At 45.2% G+C, this 27212-nt stretch overlaps 1 protein-coding gene across 2 annotated transcripts in view; it reads right to left on the reverse strand.

Annotated features, from left to right (window-relative positions):
- The window catches only part of Aebp2 (AE binding protein 2), a 36775-nt gene extending 21693 nt beyond the window's left edge, over window positions 1–15082 (reverse strand). Inside the window, exons 1-3 of one of the 2 annotated variants that reach the window (XM_075982398.1) lie at window positions 14359–15082; window positions 5774–5981; window positions 969–1076 (exon numbers count right to left, since the gene is read on the reverse strand). In XM_075982398.1, the coding sequence (XP_075838513.1) occupies window positions 969–1076; window positions 5774–5981; window positions 14359–15005 (963 nt within the window). In that variant the 5' untranslated portion in view covers window positions 15006–15082. The remainder of the gene's footprint in view (window positions 1–968; window positions 1077–5773; window positions 5982–14358) is intronic. The other variant, XM_075982399.1, reaches the window with a different exon arrangement.
- Between the last annotated feature and the right edge of the window lie 12130 nt (window positions 15083–27212).

The following is a 27212-nucleotide window of genomic DNA, read 5'->3' on the forward strand; positions in this document are numbered from 1 at the left end:
GTATACATAATAAATAAATAAATATTGTAATGAAAAAAAAGAAATACTGCCTTGCCTGTGTCCAGTGGGAGCTGGGCATGGTGGTGAATACCTATAATTCCAGCTCTTAGGAGGTAGAGGCAAACAGATCTGTTATGAGTTCAAGGTCAGCTTGGTCTACTTAGCAAGTTTCAAGCCATCCAGTTACACAGTGAGAACACTAAAAAAATTCAACTCATAAGTAAATGTTTCCCAATCAAAAGGGGCATACATTCACATAATATAGGATATTAATAAGATAAGATTGTTGAAACATAAATTAGAACACTATTTAAAATAGTTCAGCACCAAAAAATAAAAAATAAAAAAATAAAATAAAATAGTTCAGCAGAAACAAAACAAAGCTCATACTCGATCTTGAATAAGGGCAAGGCACAGGAGTGCGTGCCTGTTTTTGACACTCAGGCTGAGGGAGGCGTTGAGAGCAGCCTGGACTATACTGGGAGTTTCTGGTCAATGGGCTATACAGCAAGACCCGCTCACAAAAAGAAGAGGGGGGAAGGAGGGAAGGGACTCTGACCTAAAAGTGAATTTGCTATTCTTCAAACTCAATTTTAAATCTTTATCTCCAACTACTTTTGAAATCTAAGCACCAGTAAAAATGTTTAAACAAAGGAGTTTTTTTATTTTTTAGAAGGCACTGGGAACAAGTCTGTGGGAAAATGCTTCAAAATCCTACGTTTGCATCTCAGCACTGAAAAGAAATGTTTAGAAAGGTCAAAGCATGCTCGTTACACAGGTTAGCCAGGCATGGTGGCTCAGCCTGTAACCCAAAAAACTGGAGGCCACGGCAGCATGGCTATCAACTTTGGAGCCAGCTTGGCTTACATTAGGAGTTCAGGATCACATGAGCTAAGAATAGAGTGAGAGCTAACTTTAAGAAGGAGACGAGCTCAGGAAGCGACTTTAGGAAGGCCACACATACGTACCTTGAAAGGTTTGTCTCCACTGTGTGTCAGCATGTGCCGCTGCAACCAACTCTGACTGGTGGACGGGGTGTTATACACCTTACAACCTTTCCACAAGCAAACAAACACCTGTAAGGAAAACAATGGCTGTCACTTATCTCAATAAAGACTCTGATCACTCAAAATTTCAAATGATGAAAATCTTCAACTGATAAAAAGCCACTACTAATTGCACTCAATCAAAATACATTGACCTCTAGTTTCCCAATAGGGAGCAGTTTTGCCCTACTCTCAATGCTAGGTCCTTTTCCCTCAGTAAGAAACTAGCAGACCCCTCAGCATGAGGGTACAGAAAAGATGACAACTTCCACACACTAAGACAAGCTTACTTCTGTTTTTATGAAGGATTTGCTACTTCTCAATTCTAAGAAAATATAAAAACTAAAGGTAAACATTAACTAGTAGATAAGCTTTTAACAAAGAAATGAGTCAAAAAAAATACACTTTGCATAAGTCACATTCAAATTTTAAAAGAAATAAAAATTTTGCTGTCAAGCTTTTCTACTCATGAATTCCTTCTGACATGACTAACATTCTACATTCCTGTACTGTTCTTCCCATTAAGTATTTTTAGCCGGGTGGTGGTGGCGCACACCTTTAATCCCAGCACTCAGGAGGCAGAGGCAGGCGGATCTCTGTGAGTTCGAGACCAGCCTAGTCTACAAGAGCTAGTTCCAGGACAGGCTCCAAAGCCACAGAGAAACCCTGTCTCGAAAAACTGAAGAAAAAAACAAGTATTTTTAGCTATCTTAATTCTGTAAAAATATACAAAGCTAGGGAACAAAGACTGATCTTTCACAGTGAAGAACTACCTTCTCAGCCTCAGGAAACCAAATCTGACCAGGTCTGGAAAATTCCAGCACTAGTAGCCTAGTCTTCCCTTCTGAGATTTCCGAAGGATTCCAAACACTGGCAACTGTCCCATACACTGCAGTCTCTGAAAGAACTGGCACAGAGTGAGACCCTGCCTCAAAACAAAAACAACAAAAAGCTACTTTTGAGAATCGTCTTCCTACGAATAATTACAAACAGAATCATTTCAGTACTCACTACAGAGTACTACATATAAAACACACCGAAAAACAGACTGCAGAAAAAATATTTTAAGGGCTGAGAATGCAGCTCTGCAGTAGAGTGCTTGCCTACCATGCACAGACCCTGAGGTTGAATCCCAGGAAGCAACAAGAAAATAAACTAAAAACATAAAACACGGGGCTGGAGAGCACTAACCACTCTTGCAGAGACCTGCGTTAAATTCACAGCACCCACTTGGTGGCTCACATCAATCTATCTCCAGTCCCAGGAAATCTGACATTTTCTTCTGGTCTCCTTCCTTGAGAATCAGGCACACATTTGCACATCCAGGTGCAGCAAGCATCTCAGTCTCTGAACTAATAACAGAAGTCAGGTAGATTCTGATCTACTCTGGCTTTTGGTTCTCAGGCAGAGAGAGCTCTGTGCCATTCTAACACTAGCTGGACCTGGTGACACAGGCCTGACCCCAGTTCCTTAGCAGCTACTACAAGATCTGGGACTTCCGTATGACCCAGCAGTTGGTAAAGTACTTGCCTAGCAACTGGGAGGTGAAGGCAAGGGGATCCAAAATTCAAAGTCAATCTTTAGCTACACAGCAAATCTGAGGCCAGCCTGGACTACAGGAGACTCATCTAAGAACTTATTCTGACAAGGCAGCATCACTGTTGCCCTCCTAAATGACTGATCCCATGGTACTACACATAAATGTCAGTTAAGCAGACAGTGCATTTCAAAACACTTCCTCTTCCTCCTCTCACCGATTTCTGGCCCTCCTATATTCATCCTGTTTCACAGTTCAAGTTTTAAAAGTTCCTTTAAACAAGCCTGGCAGAGCAGGCCTATAATTGCAGCTGCTTAACAGGATGAAGCAGGAAGACGAGTGCAAAGCCTGCTTGGGCTATAAGCGAAGTTCAAAGGGTAAATCAGAGAGGACTCATGGTCAATAGACCCACCAGAAAAACATCTCCAAGGTTACTGTTAGACCAGTGAGGTGGCTAGTAGACAAAGGCATTTACTGCCCTGAGTTCAATCCCTACACCCACACGGTGGAAGAGCCAATTCTGGCAAACTTCATTCTGATCTCTGCCCGCTCCATCTCTTCTCACACTCACACACTCACTCAAACAGTGGATAAATGTAACAAACAGATATTTAAGAGTTTACTTAAAGAAATCTACTGGGTATAATGAGCGACACGCCTTTAAACCTATCACTGAGGTGGCAGAAGCAGGTAGATCTGTGAATTTAATGCCAGACTGGTCTACATAGTGAAACTTTGTCTCAAAATTGGATGGCTTGGTTTTTTGAGATAGGTACCCTCAATGTAGCCCAGGCTGTCCTCTATGATCCTCCTGACTGAACCTCTCCTGCCAAGAATTTAACAGATCTGCTCTATTAATCTAAAATTTCAAGTGACTACTCTTAATTAAAAAGAGACCTCAAAGCAAGGAATCAACAGAGGAGAGGGGAAGGGAAGAGAGAAGGACCAGATACAGAAGGGGAAGGCAGAACCTAAGGCTATAGATGCACAAATGTAGTTGTTCATGCGTGGCTATGGTTTGCTTTATGGTATTTTTTTAAATACTCTTTTTCAAAATGTATATGTTTTCCCTGAATCCACTCTGTGCACCACACCCATATATTGCCTTTGGAGGGCAGAAGGGTAGACCAGATGCCCTTAGACCTGGAGTGACAGACAGAAGTTAGCCACCAAATTAAATGCTCGGATGGAACCTGAGTCCTCCCAGAAGAGCAGCCCCAGTTATTTGGCGTAGTCTGCAGGCTTTCATGACACAACATTCATGTGGAGGATACAGGACAACTTTGAGCAAACCCCTTTACCCACTAAGCCATTTCACCAGCACATTCTTTAATAATAAATTTCAACTTTGTTTCACAAAAAAGAAGCTTAGTCTCACTTCATTTTTTTGACGAGATTCAAATAGCCTTCACAAAGGCTGTGTGCTAATTTAATTCATAGGATTCAAGATTCAATTCTCTCAAACCTACCAGGAAATGCCAAGTGATCTCTATGTAAATAGTGATCCTAAGTCTATATATAGTAGATAAATCAAGCACCAAAACCGCTTATGCCACAGTAGGAAGTAACAAATATCAAACAGGCATGTGCTCACGAAAGGCAGTATGGTGGTAACCGGCTGCAATTAGGACATAAAGCTAAGGTAGGACTGTGAATGCCAGACAGTGTGGGCTACACAATGAGATTGCATCTGTAAGAGGATGTTATCTAGCCGGGCGGTGGTGACGCACTCCTTTAATCCCAGCACTTGGGAGGCAGAGGCAGGCGGATCTTTTTGAGGTCGAGATCAGCCTGGTCTACAAGAGCTAGTTCCAGGAAATGTGCCAAAGCTACAGAGAAACCCTGTCTAGAAAAACTGAAAAAAATTAATAAATAAAAAGAGAGTGTTATCTGTAACAGGAAACCAAAGTGGTTAAGATGTGGTAAGATACTAATATTTGCTGGACCAGGTGGGGAACTGGATTTCACTCCAGTCAAAGAGGTAAGGTGAACAGAGTTCACCAGTAGACCAAGTGGAAGTACGCCACTTGAGGGTCACTCAGACATGAAACTTAGACAACCATTTACTCCTCGGGTTCCTCATTATAAGAAGGATGATTATTTTTTAAAAGAAATTTTGGTTGGTGTTTTTGACTTTTCTGTTGGCTGTCCTAGAACACTATGTAGACCAGGCTGGCCTCAACTCAGATCAGTCTGCCTGTTTCCCAAGTGCTGTGCCACAGCACCCAGCTTGAAAGGCAACCGCACTGATGACAAAATGTTAGCCTAGTCTAGTCCCAGTGACTCAGCAGTGTCCCAAGTGTGCCACCTAAGCATTCTTGGAGTTATACTCCACCCCAATATTTTAAGCATCGATCTGGCTCCAGAGAGTCACTCGCTTGAACTACAACAATTTAAACCATATTAGCATCAGTCTACCTCAGTGACGAAGACAATAGTGAGATCTAGGCCAGCCAGGACTACATAGTGAATGGAACCCTGTCTCAAACAAACAAAAACAGAAAAGGCAGACTAATAAGATACATGGCCTAGTATTGTCTGTATTTACAAGGTAATATCAGTTTCTGAAAAATGTACTAACTATGGCCAACTAGACATAGTTGAGAATAATTACTCAGGCAAGGCTATCCTGGAGTACAGAGTAAGACCCTACATGAAAATAAAACAAAAAAGTTAATGTACTTTGAACTTGACTGGCTCTATATCCACTGCCCATCCCATGATATTAGATGGGAAAATTAAATATACTCCAGAAGGTACAGGTTAGCTGACTAATCAGAACCTCCCCTTACATGAACCCCTGACCTAGGAGGGATGTCCAGGCACTGATCACAAATGAGAAGATCCCTCTGCAGTATGAGCTCCATGTGCTGACTGAGGTTCTCCCAAGAGTCGCCAGAGTGGTGCTCATTTCCAGATGCTTTCCCTTCAGTATCTGAACCTGGGAACTCACTGCATCCTTTTATGCATTTCTAAGAACTACAACTTTAAAGGGCTCATTTCTTCAAAACATTATCCAGGAGCAAACCAAAACCCAAACAATTACATATCCTACTTTCATATAATCCTAGCAAGTAACAGAAAATGAGGGGGGAAATTCCCAATTTCTTTTTTTAAGAGAAAAATAAAATTCTATTAGCAATAAGTGAATATAATCAAAACAGAATGAAAAACAAAATGGTAAACCAACCCCTCCGCGCTGACCATCTACGTGTATGGAACGGATGTGGTCTGCCAGGTCTGGGCTAGAGCTGAAGCAGGCCTGGCACTGGTCCCAACAACAATTATAGGCAATGTGTTTGCTTGAAGAAGTAGTGCTCCCTTGTCCATTCATCATCGCTGGAGTTGAGCGCCCACTGGAAATTGTGCTGTCTACGTCCATTAGAGTACTGCTTATGCTACAAGAGAAGAAAAAGGCTGTTACTCCTAGAAATTTACCAACATTACATATAACATTCTGCTCTATACAAATAACACAGTGACCAAAATTCTCCATTCAAATGCAACACTTTGAAATTAGCTGGCAATGAAGTATAAGGGCCTCAAAAACTAAATAAAGCTGGGTGCAGTGGGTACTGACTATAATCCTAGTACTTGGGAGGTTGAGGCAGGATTACAAGAATTTGAACAGTTTGGGAGAGAGTAAGAATAAGATCCACTGTGAATAAATCTTAAAGGAGTGAACAGTGTCCAGACATGTAGGCAATGGGAGAACATTTCTTAGCATAAGTCAAACCATTACACACACACAAACACACAAACAGACACACACGCACCACAGAATGAGAATGAAAAAGAAAAAAAAAACACAAAAAGGGGGGAGAAAAAAAATGAGCTAGGGGCTTACCTAGAATGCATGGACCTCCTGGGTTCAATCTCTAATACCACATAAACCAGGCTATAATTCTACTACTTAGTAGGTGAAGATAGACTATGAAATGCAAGATCCCCCTCAGCTACAAACAAATTAAAAAGAAACACTCACTTTGAAACTGGGAATGGGAGTTCACACCTGTAATCTCCACACTAAGGGGCTGAGGAGAGGATCACCATGGCCAGCCTGGGTTACAATCTGAGACTGTCTCAAAACAAAACAAAGTAACATCGATAGAGCTGAGGGGACACAGCTCAGTGACTAGCACTTGTTCAACATTCTCAAGACCTAACATGAGGGAGCGAACAGACTCCTGCAAAGCTGTTCTGACCACCACACCTATGCTTCAGCATGTATGTCTTTACACATGCACATGAAGTAAATTAAAATGCAACATAAATAACAATGTTAAAGATATGCCTCCCCAATCAATTGTAATTAAATATCATTTTAACTTTTATGTACTGGGGTTCCATACAAATTTTCATTGGAGGAAAAAAAATTCAACCATTACTGGAAATTCAATTTTCTTGATATATTTTTATTGAAAAAATTTCTGCCTCCTCCCCCGAAATTCTTAATTTTTAAAATTTTGATTGATACATAGCTGTATATATTTATAGGGTAAAGAGATGTTTCAATAACTGTACAAAGGACGATAAGCAAACTAGGCTAATAAACATCCCATAACCTTGAACACTTATCATCTTTTGTAGTACACCCAAAACTCTCTCCCAGCTATTCTGTTATTTACAATAATTGCCCTGCTGGGCAGTAGAGAACACTAGAATTTATTCTAACTGCAGCACTGTACCCTGTAAATTGTTTTTAAATTCTATTTTCTCAACAACAGACATCAAAATGTCTACTACTGTGATAACAGCACTTTTATATTAAAGGGCTGGAAACCTCTGAGCTCTTAGCCTGACCGGAAAGGATTAAGGTACCATGAACTTAAGAGAATGCACACTCCAAACCCTTCGAGACATGAGTTCTGACTTGAGGCTTCCAGTAAGAATTTCCCTAATCTCTTAACAGATCAAGCTTTTTCCCCCTATTATCAAAAATCACGATCTTTTAGGACCCCTCCAATTCACTAGTTATCACAAATTCCTAGTGGCTGTAGGGAGTGAGGGACAGAACCACATCTATAGCCTATAAAACAAGTATTCCAAAAGTCCCATTTTTAGGACAAACCATGGGCTGGCTAGCCACTTAGTGTGACACGTCTGTAGCCCTCTAGCAGGGGAGGAGGTCAGCCTCAAGAGGCCAGGTGCGTGACTCACACCTGGAAACCTGCATTTCAGAGGGCAGCAGGAAGATTGCATAAAGTTCAAGGGTAGTCTCCTACTTAGCTTCCGTTGTCTACTGGATACAACCTCAAGTTACCTGAGGGAAATCTTAATTGGGGACAACCAGTTTGATCAGTCAATTCCATGCTAGTCTGAACAATGAGACCCTGTGTCTCAAGAAGGGAGAAGGGAAATAAACAGACGACCATACATATATGGAATAAAAATTGTTTAAAATGGAAGGGAAAATTTTAGTTCTAAGCGAATTTAATAGGATCATAGTGAACAATATAACCTTAGGTTTCTTTGTTGGGTTGGGTTGTTTTTTACTCATGGTCTTGCTATGTAGCCCAGGCTGGCTTTGAGGTCATAAAGCAAGAGCCACATCTAGAAAACCTGCAGCTTCCTGAGTGAGGAAGAGCACACTATGACTAAGCGAATTGTAGATCGCCTTAAGATCGTACAAAAGATCCTGAATTTAATTGTTAACAAGGAACACAATTTTGGTAATAGGCGGTTCTGTTTTCACCTATAATACTGCCTGCCACTTACTAGAAGGATTGCTCTAGATAGGCATGGTGGTGCAAGCCTTTAATGTCAGCCCTTTGGGAGACACAGGCAGGTAGATCCTTGTAAGTTCCAAGTCAGCCAGAGTTACAAAGTAAGACACCGTCTCAAAAAATAAATGAATAAAAACACTTAAGGTAAGTAAAATATATGGCTGTCACACTGAGCTGATCATAAAAAAATTAGAAGCACATTAAAAATCATTAACCAAAACCAAGATAGCATTACTATTATTACTCTAATTACAACCCATTATCATTGTAAACCAAACAGCCAAAATGGGTTTTTCTAATCAAAATAAAAAAAGATTACTGTCTATCCTCACAATGACTTCTCTCGAGAAAGACAAAGGATTTTTCTCCCCAAGACCCAGCAGCATTCACTAAATTGGTCAAATGGGACTTTATGCAACAATGATGAAATGCAGTCTGTGGAAAACAAGCAAGCTGCTTTACTCTCTGGCCACTCACTCCCCACTTCAGAGTTTGTTTCTGAAGCACACGGCCCTTCAGCATGACTCCACCCTCAGTTCTCATCTCGTCAGAGACAGAGCAATCATAACCATGTTCAGACTAAGAGTGGAAACACCTGACTCTAATACAATTCACTTTGTTAAAAACATTTCCAGGGGGCTGAAGACAGCTCTTGCATAGGACCCAAGTTCTGCTCTCAAGTCACCCACTCTAGCGGCTGCTTCACAAGCAACTCCAAGGGATCTCATCTCTGACACCTGCACTCACACATACCCAACAAAGACACAAACACACAAACAACAAAAACAAAGTATTTTTATAAATTGCAGAAAAAGTAACGTAATCAAAAATAGGCATTAAAAAAAAGTGAGGTGAATCTTTGTGAATTCGAGGTCAGCCTGATCTACAAATCGAGTTCCAGGACAGCCAGAGTACAGAGAAACCCTGTCTCGAAAAACCAAAATCTGCCAGGCCAGTGAGGTGGTTCGGGTGGCTAAAGACACTTACTGCCAAAGTCTGGGTACCTGAATTCAATCCCCAAAATCCACATGAAAATAAACGGAGAGGGGCTGGAGAGATGGCTCAGTGGTTAAGAGCATTGCCTGCTCTTCCAAAGGTCCTGAGTTCAATTCCCAGCAACCACATGGTGGCTCACAACCATCTGTAATGAGGTCTGGTGCCCTCTTCTGGCCTGCAGACATACACACAGACAGAATATTGTATACATAATAAAAATAAAATAAATATAAAAAAAAAGAAAATAAACGGAGAGAACTGACTCCTACAAGTTGCCATCTGATCTCCACATACAAATAAATGTATAAGAAAGTAAAAACAAACAAAAAAATCTTTAAAAACTGCCATCGGGTATAGGTGACCCTGTCTATAATCCCAGCACCCAATTTGTTTGAGGCCAGTCTGGTTTACAAAGTGAGTTTCAGGTTTAGCTTAGACTAGAGGGGGAGGACTAGAGAGATGGCTCAGCAGTGAAGATGATGCAGGTTCGATTCCCATCACCCACATGGTGTCTTGCAACTAACTGTCTCTAACTTCAGTTTCAGGGGATCTAGACAATGAGGACAACCAAGTACCAACATGATACAAGGAAAAACCCAACTCCCACAAGTTGTTCTCTGCTTCCAATACCAGAATATACACACGCACTCCAAAATAAATAAACAAGCAAATAAATGTAGTGGAAAAAAATTTAAGGGAATGGTGGCTCATGCCTGCAATTCTAGCACAAGGGAGGCCAAGGCAGGAGAATCAACATGGATTCAAGGCTAGCCTGAGCTAAAAAGTCCCAGGCCACCCTAAAGTGGCCAGAAAAGCAGTAAGTTGTGTTGTTCGCATTTGGTTGCATTTGGGGAGGATGGGGTTGGGGGAGATGTTTTGAGACAGGATCTGGATAGAAGCCCTGGCTAATCCAACCTCATACTAGCTGCATGATCTCCCTGCCTCTGCCTATCAGTGATGAGATTACAGGAGTGCACCACACTCCCCAGGGAAACTGCGAGTTGAGGGTTTAAAAGCTTGCTTCACTTACAAGTGAACAAGCAATTAAATGTATCAGAGACTAAATAAAAAAGAAACAGAAAAGGCTTAGAGGAACTGCATGCAGATCACTGGGTTGGTAAGAACACTAGCTACTCTTCCATAGAACCTGGGTTCAATTCCCAAAACCACGTGGTGGCTCAAAATCATACACAACTCCAGTCCCAGGGCATCCAATGGCATCAAGCACACACGTGGTACAGACATAATCACAGACAAAACACCCATACACAAACTAAATAAAACACTAATCAGGGGTCTAATCTGGCTCAAAGAGCTCTGTGGCGTTGCCTTTGCTCCTTCCCAGTCCACGCTAGGTAAAACCACCTAGTCCATATTGATGCTGCAAACTGCCTTGCAAGTGTTGAGGCACTGAACTTACTTAAGCTCCTGCCAAACTGCATAAGTGGTCTGTGCTGAAGTGGCATTTACGGTCCACTGCACTATAACTAAATTCTCCACTGCAACTTCAACAAATAACAAATACGACTGGCAAAGAATAAAACCTGACATTTTTCATTTTTGATTAATCAAGTTTGCTGAGCTAGGTGTGGTAGGACTTGCTCTCATAGAAGTCTCAACATCTATTATATCTTTCCATCCATTACAAAACTTACAAGTCCCTTCCAGGAAATCAACTATGAATCTACAGATTGGTGCAATCTAAAGAGGAAATCAAGAATTTTGGATACTAGGCAGCATGACAGCTCACCTGTAATCCCAACATTCAGAAGACTAAGGTCGAAGCAGGAAGACTGCCATGAGTTTGAGACTAGCTTGGGTTACATAGTGAGCATCAGGCCATTCTACATCAGAAAAAAACAAAACAAAAAAAAACTGGATCTTTTCCCAACTTAAACCAACTCTGACATATAAAACTCAAAGCCAACAGGAGGTATTTCAAAACCATCAAGGCTACAATCCAAGTTCACTAGTAACGGTTCTTCACACAGGTGATAAAGTTACTGCCTTGAAATGATCACCACGATAGTCTTTTTCTTCAGTGTTTAAAAGCATTATGCAAGTAAGAATGGGCCAATGAGGTGGTTCAGGAGGCAAATGCATTTACTGCAAAGCCAGCTGACGTGAGTTTGTTTGGAGAACTAGCAAGTCCTCCTTGAACTCCACAAGTGCACCATGGTATACGTGCACGCCTACCAATACATAAAATGTTTAAAAATTAAAGGAAAAAGGATTGTTTTAACCTTACCTGAAATTGACGACAATGTTATTCTTCACTAAGTTATATCAAAATTAAGACATTTAATACCAAACGAAACCAAATTACTGAACTCTTGCTTAACCAGAAACTCAATGTCTATTGAAAGGAAGCAATGGGGGAGGGGGCAGCAACACCTCTAAGGCACAGCTTCCCCTGCCATGAGGGACTTTATTCCTCCCTCCCACAAACTGTGCTCGAGACAGCTCCCTAGGGTGTCTAGGTGCAGGTGTGACCCAGTCCAAGCTTCTCTCAGCCATGTGTTGTCCAATGGAAAGAGGCAGGAGGATCTCTGAGTTTGAGGCCAGCCTGGTCTACAAGAGTTCCAAGACAGCCAGGACTACACAGAGATCATATCTAAAAACAAACCACAGATCCCATCTCGTAGTGTGGACATACTGTATGACCAGCCAGCTTCTTCTCCTGTCCCAATGCTCCCCCTGCCTGCATGCTGCCATGTATTTCCAGCCATGATGGGTGTTACCACCCCCCAGAACTGTAAGCCAAAATAATAAACCCTTTCTTCCTTAAAAATTAAAAAAAGTGAACTATTCCAGCTCTTGTGAGGAATCGCGAACTTTGTTTCACATCCAGCTGCTCCTCCACAAGCACTATTCTCAGTGAGACACTCAATTTGCTTCCCTATCTGCTAAATGGAAGTTAAAATAACCCCTTTCATGCATCATAAGTATGAGGATGAAGGAGACATGGCAAACATGAATGTGCACGTGTGCGCTAAGAGCTGCACTTCGTGAATAAGAGCACATGCTTCATTGTGCAGTTTCAACTAGTGTTTCTTGAGGACAGGTTTTTACTGAGTAACAGCTTCCTGCAGCAAAGAGCAACCCCCAAATAAGCTGGCCCACATGAACTTTAATTTTTAAAGATACTATCTCCAACTACAATCCACCCAGTTCAGCACAATTTTTCTACGTTTTTCTAAGGAGCAGTCTGTTTTACACCCATTCAAGATTCATTTCTTGAGTTCCATATATGGTGACTCGTGCATTTGGGAGGCTGAGGATTTCTGTGAATCCCAGACTAGCCTTGGCTACTGAGAGAAACCCTGTTGTAAAGAATGGTGGAGGAGTGGGAACAAGTACTCACTTGTCTAGGTTTTAAAGAGTCAAAGAGAATTCCTATATCATTAACTATATAACATGGTCATCTTTATTAGTTAGCAACCAGAATTCCTGAAGATTTCAGAATGCTTAAACTTAAAATCAAATCAAAATCCAAGCATGCTGGTGGGTGTGAACACAGTGTTCAGAGGCTAAAGTAGATAAGATTGAATTGTCAAGTGACAGCAACTGGGTTAATGTGATTACCCAGATATCCCCAACACCACCAAAAAATAAATACAATCCAAGGAGAGAAATCACTATTGGCTTATAAATTCCTCATCAAAACACTAGCAGATGGCCAAAAGTAAATGCTAATGCACTTTAGGAGCATAATGAACACGAGATTCCTTTAAAAGTACATTAAAAATCGACCACTTCGATTATGAAATCCTACAAAGCAATCAGAAATTAGGGCAGCAACCGAAGCATGCTACATTTCTTTAATGTTCTATCTAGCAAAATGGTAGTGCATTGTTACTTCGAACAAGCTCTAGAAAAAGGCTAATTCCTCCAGAGACCTCCCCCATACGTGACTTAAAAAAAAAATCACCAAGGGGGAGGTGACTCCCACATCAAAGTATCACTATATAGTGCCGTTTTTAAAGCCATGTCCTAATTTTTTTAAACCTTCGAGGCTGCATCTTGTGACTTCAATTCTTTCCGATTCGGCAAAGTTACTGTAAAGGACATCAGTTCACACTGTTCCTTTCCACAATGGTCTTTCTGTTTTAAACTTTCGCCCAGATTTGATGACCAAGATTCAAATCCCCTAAGAGATGATACAACTGACTTACATGAGGGATTTGAGGAGCAGCGATTACATTTAACAAACCAACAGTTTTTTCAAAAGTAAAGAAAAGCCAGGGTTGGGGTCTCCTCCCTGCACAAGTTAGTTCTGTGAGATCCAGGAGATCAGCCATATTGGAAAACACTTGTCAATTACAGTTCTGACAAGTGTTCCCGAACACCGATGCACGAAGCTAACCTTGTGTACCGAAGTGTACATCAAGGGCCTTTGGAGCTCGGCTGGAGCGTCTGGGCCACTTTGGGGGGCTGTCTCCGGGACAGAGTCGTTCTTCGGTCCAAAGGGAGAGCCGCGCCGAGGGAAGGAGGGTGGGGAAAGGAGAGTTGAGGGGGATGGTGAGGAGTTGGAAGCCGCTCGGTGGCGAGAGAGGGGCGCGGCGGCCGCCAGGGATTTCCGAGTTGAGATCTGGGGGAGGGGCCGAAAATTCAGGGGGCGGGAGATCGGAGGGAAAGTATTCCGGGTCTGGGGTCCCAAAGTCGGAGGCAAGGGGAGATCTCGATGAAACCGTTCCCAGGGCGAGCGAGCGGGCGGGGTCGGAAAGGAGGGGCAAGAAACGGAAAGGACCGCGGCGAGAAAGTCCCCTCGGACCCCTTAGCAGAGCAGGGGAGTCTAGCTACAGCGAGGGGATCGCTGCAAGGAGGGCCCGCTGGCTGAGCCAGGGCAAAGGGGCCGCCCCAATGGGGTCCAAGAGGAGTTCCCTAGACAGGGTCCAAGGAGAGTCCCCTGGGCCCCCTCGGTGGGGTCCGGGAGGAGTCCCCTAGACGGGATGCACGCAGAGTCCCCGAGAGAGAGATAAGAGATTCAGGAAGGAGTTCCCCGAGTCCCCACGACGGGGTCCCGTAAGAGTCCCCTCGGCGGCGCACTGACCTGTCCTCTGAGTCCATGCGGCTCAGTGGCTCCCCATCGGACGACATCTCCAGGCTGCCCCTCCGGCCCCCGGAGGTCGCGCTGCTCCCGCCTCCCCCGGTGCCGTAGCCCTCGTCGCCGCCGCTCGACACCACGCTACTGCTGCTACTACCGCCGCCACTGCCCGGGCCGCCAGGGCCGCCCCTCGGTCCCTTGGGCTCCTCCAGGCCCTCCTTCCCGTCCCCATCGCCGCTGCTGCTGCTCGCCGCGCCCGGGCTCAGCGAGCGCGTCTCGTCGCCGCTGCAGCCGCCGCTGCTGCTGCCCACCAGGCTCTCGGCGCTGCTCTCCTCCTCGGCGCCGCCGCTGCTGCTGCCCTCGTCCTCGTCGTCCTCCTCTTCGTCGTCCTCGTCCCCTCCCGCCTGGCTGGCGCTCTCGGGGCTCGGCTCCGACATGGTCTCCGCCTCGCCGCCCCCCGCGCCGCCGCCCGCTCCGCCGTTCAGCAGCAGCGCGGCCACCACCTCCGCCTCCGCCTCATCGTCGTCCTCCTCCTCCTCTTCCTCCGGAGGATCGGCCCGGCCGCGCGCCGCGGACCCGGGGCTGCCGGGGGGCAGCGGGCTGAGGCGGGAGAGTTCCTCCAGGTCGGCCATGTCGGTGAGCGCCGCGGCCATGGCGGTGCCTACTGCTCCTCCGCCTCCTCTCGCCGCCGCCTCCTCTCGCGGCGCGCCGCCTCGCCCCCCCCTCCCGCCCGTGCGCCCGCCCGCCGGCCCGCCCCGAACTCCTCTCGGCCGCGGCCGCCGCAGAGCGGGAGGAGGGCCCGCGGGGCTGCGTCAGGCGGCACACGCGCTACGGAGCCCGCGCGGGGACACGCGCCGGAACGCGCGCACTCACGCGGAGGAGGCAGCGCGCCTGCGCGGCGGCCGGCCCGCGGCGGCCACGCCCCCCTGCCAGCAGCCCGGGCCTCTCCGAGTTTCTTGCGGCCTTCCCACGCCCTCCCGTGCCCGGTGGCGGCGGGACGAGCCACGGAAACCCGAAGTCAGAGGGGGTTTTCATAGCCCTGTACTTCTCTAGAGAAAAGCATCCGCTCTGAGAGTCTGGGGAGGGTGTCCTGAAGAAGGGAGCCATAAGTGGAGCAAGTGTCTGGCCTTCTGAGCGCTTGCTGTACTCAAGAGACAGCTCACGAAAATGTGCTTTTAGAAAGTAAAAAATAAATCGGTTTTTTTTTTTGGTTGTCTGTTTTTTGAGGGATCGAACCCGCGCATACAACAGGGTGCCACGGGCCTCACTCTCAGCCGGGCCTGCTTACCTGTCCCAATGTCCCAACGTTCCACGGAGGGCAGCTCAGACGAAGCAGGCAGCCATTTGGCTCCAGATCCCCGGAGTTTTTACTTCAGGAACCGCTAATGAAAATTGTGGAAGAAGCTGTGACTGCTTGCGGATGGAGTGAAGAGGGTTCAGCCGTTAAGAGCAGTGGCCACTCCGCCAGAGGACCCGGCGGTCGGTTCCCAGCACCCACAAGGCAGCTCACAACTGTCTCCACTCCCGAAAATCTGTCGCCCTCTCCTGTCCTCAGCGGTCACCAGTCACGTGGGTGGGGCACAAACTGACCTGTGGGCCGAGCCTTTTATCCCGGCCTAGCACGGGAGAGGCTAGGAGGGAGGGTCCTTGAGATTTCATTATCAGCCTGGTCTAACAAAGAGAGTCCTAGGCTGGCCAGTGATGTACGGGAAACCCTGTCTCAAAAAAAGAGAAAGGGGGGGGGGGGATAGGAAAAAAAAGAAAAAAAGCCTGGAACTAGTGAAAGAGTTCCCCCCCTCCCCCCATCTTGGGGCCAGAGTCCCTTTCCTTCGGGACGAAATTTTCAGTAAGGAAAAGTGGGGCCTTTGTTTTGTAGAACCAGGAGATTGCAAGGAAGGCTGGTAAAAGGTCAAAACACACCCTGACTCCAGGGCACATCTCCTGAGGCTCTGGGGCAGGCAGGCGTTCTCAAAGACTGAGCTTCCTCTTAGACAGTCTTACCTCCTCCCCCACCCCCAACTCCCAGGTAGAGAACTTTCACTTTTCTAAAATTCACTGTGCTAATTTAAAAAAAAAAAGCGACACGTAGCTCCCAAGGTATTCGCAGGACTCAAGAGTGAATCAGAGGGATTACTGCGATGTTGAGGCCAGCTAGTGTGGGCCACAAAGTATCGCTGCCAATACTCCAGTACTATGGCCGCAGCCCTAACCTTTGGAAATACCAGTGTATGTAATGCGTTAATGCGAAAAGTGTTCCCCCGGTGGAAGAAAACGTCCTCAAAAATGTTACTCAAAGCCGGGCGATGGTGGCGCACGCCTTTAATCCCAGCACTCGGGAGGCAGAGGCAGGTGGATCTCTGTGAGTTCGAGACCAGCCTGGTCTACAGAGCTAGTTCCAGGACAGGCTCCAAAGCCACAGAGAAACCCTGTCTCGAAAAACAAAAACACAAACAAACAAACAAAAATGTTACTCAGGGGAAAGCAAAAAATAAAATAACAATAGGGGATCCTGTGGTTTACAATTGCTTCTTCAGCCGGGCAGTGGTGGCGCACGCCTTTAATCCCAGCAGGCAGAGGCAGAGGCAGAGGCAGAGGCAGAGGCAGAGGCAGAGGCAGAGGCAGACGGATCTCTGTGAGTTCGAGGCCAGCCTGGTCTACTAGTGCCAGGACAGGCTCCAAAACTACAGAGAAACCCTGTCTCGAAAAACTAAAAAAAAAAAAAAAATTGCTTCTACAGTGCAAGGAACTGACCTTAAACACTAGACCTCCAAGTCCTCTTGGATTGTACGCCAAGAGTTACCAGAACTGTACTGAAATGCACGCAGAGTGTGCACTAGTCTGTCTCACCCTGGAGATCAGGACTCACTCATTGTGACTGTGACTGACAGAGGAAATTCAAATCTCCTCTCCCCCACCTTCTAAGAACCTTATGCGAATATTTTAATTCTCCTCACCCAATAAAACCTGTGTTAGAGCCAGGCATGGTAGCATACGCCTTAAATCCCCTGCACTCAGGAAGCAGAGGCTCTGGATCTCCGTGAGTTCCAGGCCAGCCTATTCTACAGATTAAGTTGTGGGGGCGCGAGGGGGGGGGGGGGACGACCCTCATTTGTAAACTCAATTCCAGGAATTTGATGGCCTGGAGCCATGACCCTTTTCTCCTCAGAGCAGTGGCTGCCTTCCTCGATTTCCTGATTATTCTTTTCAGACTACCCAATTGAATAAAATTGTGAGGTCGGTCAGACCCCCAGCCAAGGAAGAAAAGGCACCACCACCACCTGAGTTAGAATAAAAACCAAACGCACTCTCGTCTCTGTGTTCGAACTCGTGAGCACACCTTCTTGGTCGTCAAGAGTTGCAGACCCTTCAGTAGCAGTGAAAGACCTGGATAAATCCAGACCTCTCCCACCCCAGCAGGAAGAGAAGAATCAAAAATCTAGGATTAGCCGGTTCAGTGACTGTGTTCCAGGAACTAGCTGAAGATAAAGTTAGATTGTAATCTTGAGAATAATCTTGAGAAACAGGGAGTTTCCCCCTTGTGATTATCACTGTCCTGTGCTTTAGGAACTAGCTGGTTATGACCTTGGGAGTGGTCCTGAGGGGCAGGGGAGTTGCCCCCTTGTGACCAGCACTGGATTTTCGGAATTTCCTATGACCCTTGAGTTACTGGGGGGGGGGGGGGGGGGTCATGTTATCCCAAGACTTGAGTGAGAGTCTTCCCAGCATTGGGGGTCTTTCATCAGCTATGGTTTCTTTCTTTGTGACCCCAAGTTTCTAACATGCATAATTATCAATTGCCACTTCATAAGATATATTGGATAAGGAACTACATTCAAACACACCAAGCACAGTACAAATGGGGTCCAGTTAATATCAATGATTCTTCTGCCCCTGCACCTAAGTTAATACACTGTGGGACCCTTGGGGTCTGAAAGGTCCCCTAGCAGCCCATTGCCTTCACACCCTGGACTGCTGTTTGAGGCACCAACCATGCCTACCAGGATCCGAAAGGCAAACCGAACAGGCAGCGCCAGCTTATACTCTGGAGAGATTGGGATCACTGAGTTGAGCGGCACTGGTAGGGGAACCAGGAGTGGACTGCTGTGCTCAGTGTTCCAGACTCTCTGTGAAACAGTTCTTTATGGTTTTACTCTGAGTTTTGTTTCCTTTAGAGACCCAGAGAGGTTTTCGTGGGCCTAGACTTGCGACAGATTTGAGTCACCGCCACCCCAAGCTGCATTTATGACTCTCCAACGAGTGACTAGTCTTTCTTACACCGCTTCTCTCATTCTCCCTTAACCAAAATGAGTCCTGTTCTAGGAAGCAACCTCCACCCCCGGCTGAAGCAGCAGAATCTGCTGCCACAGCACCATATCAGCCCGGTTGCCTGTCTTGCCTCAGCAGGTCACCAGACATGCCCAGGCGTGCTTGAGCACGGAGCGACAGATCCACTTCAGCTAGAGAACTAGGAACTTGGATTCCTGCCACACTGCAAATTAGATGTTTCTAAAATTTCTCTAAAATTGGCAGCTGGGTTACATTTTGCACCTAGGTTTTATGTCCCTTTATTTAGTTTCTGTGCGTGGATACTGCCCCAGTGAGCAAGATCAATAGTACCAGGATGACCTCATCCCCTGAGCGACTTGGCACTGGACAGAAATATGCATGAAGAGAGACAGTAACTTACAGATGTTAAAGCTACAAACAATGACAAGAATTCCATGCCATCTTTCATAGGATTATAGTTTTGGAGTCGAAGTCCATCGCCATAACCTGGCTACTTTGAGACTGCATCCACTGGACCCCCATTATGAGATTGTACTAAGCCAAGCTGTGGTGGTAAATTGCCTGGTCTACAAATCAAGTTCCAGGACAACCAGGACTGTTACACAGAGAAACCCTGTCTCAAAACAAAACAAACAAAAAGAGAGAGCATAAGAACAGGTTATTTGTACCAGTAGAATTTGTATGCTGAAGCTAGCCTTTGGTTTCTCCGTTTCCCTCTATCTAGTGTCCTCTGCCTTTCTGTATGTCTACCTGTCTCTATCTCTCATTTAGTTTTCCTTTTCTTTTTTTAAAAACAGGGTCTCTTGCCGGACGGTGGTGGCGCACGCCTTTAGTCCCAGCACTAGGGAGGCAGAGGCAGGCGGATCTCTGTGAGTTCCAGGCCAGCCTGGTCTACAGAGCTAGTTCCAAGACAGGCTACAAAGCCACAGAGAAACCCAGTCTCGAAAAGCCAAAAAAAAAAAAAAAACCACAGGGTCTCTTTGTAGCACTGGCAGGCTAGCCTGAAACTTGACATGTAGAACAGGCTGAGAACAGGCTGACCTCCATTAAAGATGTATGTTATATGCCTGGGGTTGCTTACTTTTTGTTGTCTTTTGTTTTATTTTATGTGTCCTGGTATTTTGCCTGCATGTCTATCTATGCATCACATTTGTATACTATACCCACAGAGGCCAGAAGAAGCTATCAGATTCCCTGGAACCAGAGTTACAGTTGTCAGCAACCATGTGGATGCAGGGAATCAAAGCTGAATTGTCTGGAAGAACAGTCAATGCTCTTAACTGCTGAGCCATTTCTCCATCCCTGCTTAGTTTTTGTTTTCTGAGATAAAGGTTTATGTGACCCAAAATGACCTTTAATTTGATGTGTAGCTGAGAATGACCATGAATTCTTATTGTAAAGGTTTTATTTATTTGCTGGTGTTATGCCAAGATCACGGAGTCCCCCCCAGAACCAACTAGGAGACTGAGTCCTGTGTGTAAAAGCAAAGAACCTTTATTCTTACACAAGTTTGCAAACTCGGACTCTCCGTGTTTCCATCGTATTGGAGTGATGGGAGAGCCCTGAGCTCAGTTAGAGTTAGATTTTTATAATAGCAAAAGGTGGGGGATTGAAAGACCTGGATAAATCCAGACACACACACACACCCCCCAGCAGGAAGAAAATAGCCAAAAATCTAAGCAGAAAGAGAAGAATCAGGAATCTAGGATTAGCCGGTTCAGTGACTGTGTTTCAGAAACTAGTTGAAGATAAAGTTAGATTGTAATCTTGAGAATAATCTTGAGAAACAGGGAGTTTCCCCCTTGTGATTATCATTGTCCTGTGTTTTAGGAACTAGCTGGTTATGACCTTGGGAGTGGTCCTGAGGGGCAGGGGAGTTGCCCCCTTGTGACCAGCACTGGATTTTCAGAATTTCCTATGACCCTTTTCAATTACTGGGCTGTGGTTTCTTCCCTTAAAAACCCCTTCTCCAGGTCACTCGGGGTCGAACTCTTCCCCTGCGTGGGTTACGAGTCTTGGCCCTAGTGCACTGGTTCCTGTCTCATCATTAAAGCCTCGTGTGATTGCAGCAAGGACGGTCTCTCGTGAGTTACTGGGGGGGTCATGTTATCCCGAGACTTGAGTGAGAGTCTCCCCAGCACTGGGGGTCTTTCAGGATTTCTAAGGTTCAGGACCCCTAATTGCCTCACATTTGTCTAGGGGTGTCCTGGTGAAACGCGATGGGTGTGTGCCGGCAAGTGATCCTATCTACAGTGGTTGGAACGTTAGGAATTTACTTTGGATGGTTTGTTCCTGGATGGTGCCTAGATGGTCTCAGTTTAAGGTCTTTCTTGGAACCAGGTATTGCCTTAGGGTAAACTACTGAGACTCAGGCCTCTATTGAGCTTATCATGGCTGGGCGCTACACTGGGTGGTAGTGGCACAGGCCTTTAATCCCAGCACTCTGGAGGCAGAGGCAGGCGGGTCTCAGTGAGTTCGGCCAGCCTGGTCTACAAAGCAAGTGCCAGGACAGCCAGGACTTCTCTACACTGTCAAAAGTCTGAGAAGAGGGCTGGAGAAATGGCTCAGTGGTTAAGAGCATTGCCTGCTCTTCCAAAGGTCATGAGTTCAATTCCTGGCAACCACATGGTGGCTCACAACCATTTGTAACGAGGTCTGCTGCCCTCTTCTGGTCTGCAGACACACACAGACAGAATATTGTATACATAATAAATAAATAAATAAATATTAAAAAAAAGTCTGAGAAGAAAGCCAATAAACATGCCTGCTCTCATGAAACTTCCACTTTGGTCATGTGTTCACACATGAAGTTCATGAAAGAGTGTCAGAGTGGTGAAGCCATCCTCAGGAGATCTGGGACACCATTCATTTCACCAGTGAAAATATTCTTCTGACATTTCTGCCAATTAATGAACCTTGTGGTGTACATTTCAATAAGGATTCTTGAAATGCTTAAGTAGCCACCTGGGGAGTATGGATTCCTGATTAGGGCACTTCAGACTCTAACTATCCTCCCCCGGAGTGTGAGTTCCTAATAGAACTCTAATGGTAACTCACCTCCCCTAGAGAGTAGATTAAAGTTAATTTACACATAAATACATTACACTGTTTGTAAGGAAGTATTTGAAAGTAAATTATAGTCCAGGAACCCGGACGCCAGGGCAGGATATGTGGTTTCCCTGGCTCAAGGGTCACAAACCACTTTTTATTTTATTCTTTTTTCTTTAAGACAAGTTCTCTTGTATCCCAGGGTGGCCTTGAACACGTTATGTTCTTCAAGATGACTTTGAATTCCCGATCCACATGCCTCTGCCTGCTCTGTGCCTGGCTATACTCTACCACATCCACTTATAAGGAACTAGGGATTAAACCCAGGCCTTCTGTATACCCTAGCCAAACTCTCTAAAGAACCGAACTGTAGCCGGGCGGTGGTGGCACACGCCTTTAATCCCAGCACTCGGGAGGCAGAGGCAGGTGGATCTCTGTGAGTTCGAGACCAGCCTGGTCTACAAGAGCTAGTTCCAGGACAGGCTCCAAAACCACAGAGAAACCCTGTCTCGAAAAACCACAAAAAAAAAAAAAAAAAAAAAAAGAATCAAACTGTATCTATTCCCATCACTGCCTTTTAGTGCTTTGATATTGGGCCTGTTTCTTTTGTTTTTAGAAAGTGTCTTGTTCAAGAACCCAGTCTGTCCTGTGTTATGCCCAGATCACAGAGTCCCCCCAAAACCAACTAGGAGACCAGACACTAAACCCAGGACCTCAGCCGTGGTAGGCAAGCAGCTGCGGTTGGAATGCCTCAGTCAAGAGAGACACTTGTCTAGGGATGTCCTGGTGAAAAGCAGGGGTATGTGCTAGCAGGTGATCCTGTCCACAATGGTTGGAATGTTAGGAATTTCCTTTGGATGGTCTGTTCCCGGGTGGCGCCTGGGTGACTCAGTTTGTGGTCTTTCTTGCCACCAGGTACTGCCTTAGGGAAAACTACTGAGACTCAGGCCTCTATTGAGCTCGTCACGGCTGGGCCCTACATCCTGGAACTCACTGTGTCTATCCTTACTTCAAACTCATGACAAGACTCCAAAAGAAGAAAACAAAATCCAAAACCAAGGCCAGCAAGATGGCTCAAAGGGTAAGGGTGCTCTCTACCAAGCTCAAACACCAGAGTCTGATCCTAGATGGTGGAAGGAGAGAAGAAGCATTAGGGCTCCGTCAGAATCATCCTCTGACCTTGCACATGTGCAGTGCTCATGCCCACACACAAACACAAAATAAGAAAGAAACATAATTTTTTTTCAATCTCACAAACAAAAAATGCCCTGCCCCAAAATTTTTCATTAAAGTAAGAAAAAGGAAAAAAAAAAAAAAGTCTAGTGTTTTATTTATTTCCTTGCTTGGTTTTCAGTTCTAGGGATTCAATCTAGAGCCTTTTTTTTTTTTTTCGAGACAGGGTTTCTCTGTGGCTTTGGAGCCTGTCCTGGAACTAGCTCTGTAGACCAGGCTGGTCTCGAACTCACAGAGATCCTCCTGCCTCTGCCTCCCGAGTGCTGGGATTAAAGGCGTGCGCCACCACCGCCCGGTTCAATCTAGAGCCTTGAACTTACAAACTTACTTAGTAAGTACTCCCAACCCTGAAATACCCTCTTGTAACTTTGTAAATCCAAACCTCTATTTCAGGGGCTGGTGAGATCGCCCAGTGGTTAGAGCATGCATTGCTCTCACAGATGACTTGAGTTCTGCCCATAGCATTCACATGGCAGCTCACAACTCCCTGCAACTCCAGCTCCTGCACTCACATGCCCACCACACCCACAAGACATGTAATTGCAAATAAAACAGAGGGGGCTGGAAAGATGGTTCAGAGGTTAAGAACACTGGCTATTCTTCCAGAGGTCCTGAGTTCAACTCCCAGCAATCACATGGTGGTTCACAACCATCTGTAATGAGATCTGGTGCCCTCTTCTGGCCTGCAGGCATACATGCATACAGAACATATATAAACACATATAATAAATATATGTATACATAATAAATAAATCTTTAAAAAATAAAACAGATCAGCCAGGCACTGGTGATCCCATGCCTTTAATCCCAGCACTCAGGAGGCAGAGGCAGGAGGATCTCTATGAGTTCAAGGCTAGCCTGGTCCACAGAGCAAGTTCCAAGACAGTTAGGACTTTTTTTTTGGGGGGGGGGTTGTTCTTTTTTTTGACAGTTAGGACTTTTACACAGAGAAACCCTGTCTCAAAAAACCAAACCAAACAAAAAAACAAACAAACAAAAAACAGTTACTACTGTTTAGCATGGTGGCACATGCCTTTAATGCCAGCACTTGGGATGCAAAGGCAGGTAGATTTCTGTGAGTTTCAGGCCAGCCTGGTTTATAAAGCAAGTTTCAATTTGTTTCGTTTTGTTTTTGTGAGACAGGGTTTCTCTCTGTAACCTTGGCTGCTGTCTTGGAACTCACTCTGTAGACAAGACTGGCCTCAAATTCACGGTGGTGGTGCACACCTTTAATCCCAGCATTCTGGGAGGCAGAGGCAGGTAGATTGCTGTGAGTTTGAGGCCAGCCTGGTCTACAGAGTGAGTTCCAAGACAGCCAGGACTGTTACATAGAGAAACCTTGCCCCCCCAAAAAATGTCCCCCCCCCAAAGAAAAAGGTATGGACCACCACCACCATGATTTTATTTGTTTTAGATTTATTTTATTTAAGGTGTGTGTGTGTGTGCATGTGTGTTCAAGTCAGAGAATCATTTCTGGTGTCTATTCTCTCCTTTCATCATGTGGTTTCCAAGGATGAACTTCAGCCATCAGACTAAGTGGCAAGTATCTTTACCCAGTGAGCCCTCTCAGCAGCCCCCAGCTTTGTCCTTTTTAGATAGGGTCTCATTGTATTGATCAAAGCTCCTCCAGCCTTTCCCTCCTAAATGCTGGGATTTAGGATTTCAGATTCCTGAATCTTTGAGAAGCCACCAACAGCGTTTTTTGTGACTTCCAGAAGGTTCTGTCCCAGGACAGATAGAGTCCTACATGAGGCACACCACCCGTGGCTGGCTACGTGAGGCACATCCATTTGTACCGTTTGTAATTCTAGCACTTAGGAGGTGGAAACAGGAAGTTCAGGAATTTAAGGACATCCTGCCTACTTAAGGAATTTGTTGTCAGTAGCACAGACACTGAAACAATTAATAAATGGGACCTCATGAAACCGAGAAAGTTCTATAAAGCAAAGGACACGATCAACAAGACAAAACAGCAGCCTACATAAAGGGCAAAGATCTTCCCCAATCCTAAATCAGAGGGCTGATCTCCAAAATATACTAAGAATTCGAGAAATTGGTCATCAAAAGAACAAATAATTCAATAAAAAAAAAAGAAGTACAGACCTAAACAGAGAACTCTCAACAGATGAATCTAAAATGACTGAAAGACACTTAAGGAAATGCTCAACATCCTTAGTCATCAGAGAAATGCAAATCAAAACAACTCTGAGACTCCATCTTACACCTGTAAGAATGGCCAAGATTAGGGTTGGAGAGATGGCTCAGAGGCTAAGAGCACTGACTCTTCTTCCAGAGGTCCTGAGTTCAATTTCCAGCAAATATGGTGGCTCACAATCATCTGTAATGAAATCTGGTGCCCTCTTCTGGCCTGCAGGCATACATGCAGACAGAACACTGTATACATTATAAGTAAATAAATCTAAAAAAAAAATGGTCAAGATCAGAAACACTGATGCCAACTTATGCTGGAAAGGATATGGGGTAAAGGGAACTCTCCTACATTGCTGATGGGAGTGCAAACTGGTATAGCTGCTTTGAATATCAATATGGTGATTTCTCAGAAAATTAGGAAACAACCTACCTCAATACCCAGCATTACCACTTGTGGGTATATACCCAAAGATATTCAATCATATCACAAGGACATGTGTTCAACTGTGTTCATAGCAGCATTATTTGTTATAGACAGAACCTGGAAACAACCTAAATGTTCCTCAACAAAAGAATGGATAAGGAAAATGTGGTACATTTACATAGTGAAGTACTACACAGCAGAAAAAAATAATGACATATTGAAATTTGCAGGCAAATGGATGGACCTAGAAAACATTATATTGAGTGAAGTAACCCAGACCCAGAAAGACAAACATAGTATGTACTCACTCATAAGTGACTTCTAGACATAAAACAAAGAAAACCAGCATACAGTCCACAACCCCATAGAATCTAGACAACAATGTGGACCGTTAGAGAGACATACATGCATCTAATCTACATGAGAAGTAGAAAAAGACAAGATCTCCTAAGTAAATTGGGAGCATGGGGTTCAAGGGAGAAGGTTGAAGGGGAGGGGAGTGAAAGGGAGGGAACTGGAGAAAAAAATGTAGCTCAATAAAAACAATTTTTAAGCCAGGTGGTGGTGGTACACACCTTTAATCCCAGCACTCGGGAGTTAGAGACAGGTGGAGCTCTGTGAGTTTGAGGCCAGCCAGAGTGAGTTCCAGGACAGCTAGGGCTAAACAGAGAAACCCTATCTTGAAATCTCCCCTCCACCCCCTGCCAAAAGAAAAAAAAAGTGCTTGCTCTGTAAACCCGAAAACCCGAGTCCAATCCCTCAAACCCACAGAAAGGCGGAAGCAGAAAACAAACTCAACAAAGTTGTCCTTTAACCTCCACGTACGTGTCATGGTACACTTTGCTTCCCCCACACTAATAAATAAAGTTTAAAAAGTCAATTTAAGGAGGAAAGGGTTTATCTTTAACTCAGAAGTCCAGGTTACACCTCACCATGGCAGGGATGTCCCAAAATCAGGAGTGTGAAGCAGCTGGTGGCATTTCATGCTCCTCCAAAGAGAGAAATCGATGCATGCATGCTCTTGCTTAGGTCTGATTGTCCACTCTTACACAGTCCAGGATCCCCTACTCGGGGATGGTACCACCTATCTTAGACAGGTTTTCCCATTTCAGTCGAACCAATCAAGATAATAAGAACCCCCAACAAGAATGCCTGGAGACCCATCGCCTAGATTCTAGAGTCTCTCAAGTTGGCAGGTAACACTAACATTATACTAAGGCTTATGTATAAGCCTTGCTCTTAAGTCAAAAAAGAAAAAAAAAAAGCCCAGCTTTTCTGCTCAAGGTAGAGCTCTCTGTGTAGAGAACAGTCTAGAGAAGCCCCATGGACTCAGGCCTTATGATTCATACCTTTTATGTCGGTGATCTGAAATAAAGACCAGAATGAGAACGAGACATACGCCTTTTGCAGCCCAAGACAATCATCTGCCAAAGAACCCTGGGCTTTACCCGAACTGCTTCATGTGATCCAGTGTCCCCACCTGTAAAACGTAGGCCATCATTTTAGAGCTTTTATGAGGAGGAAATGAGTTAGCACTCTCTCCTCTTGAAGCAGAGTTGGTGCTCATTGTGTGCAGACCTTCACTGATGACTCCATTTTCTTCTGGAGAAGAAGGCAGTAGTGTTGGGAGCCCCTGAGCTGCCAAGGCCTAAGACGAAGAGAAATAGCAGCACTGACTAACTCACTTGCTAAACTCTCCGTCTGTGCCAGGTGCTCC

This window comes from Microtus pennsylvanicus, chromosome 8, assembly GCF_037038515.1.
Source record: "Microtus pennsylvanicus isolate mMicPen1 chromosome 8, mMicPen1.hap1, whole genome shotgun sequence".
NCBI classification, from domain to species: Eukaryota; Metazoa; Chordata; class Mammalia; order Rodentia; family Cricetidae; genus Microtus; species Microtus pennsylvanicus.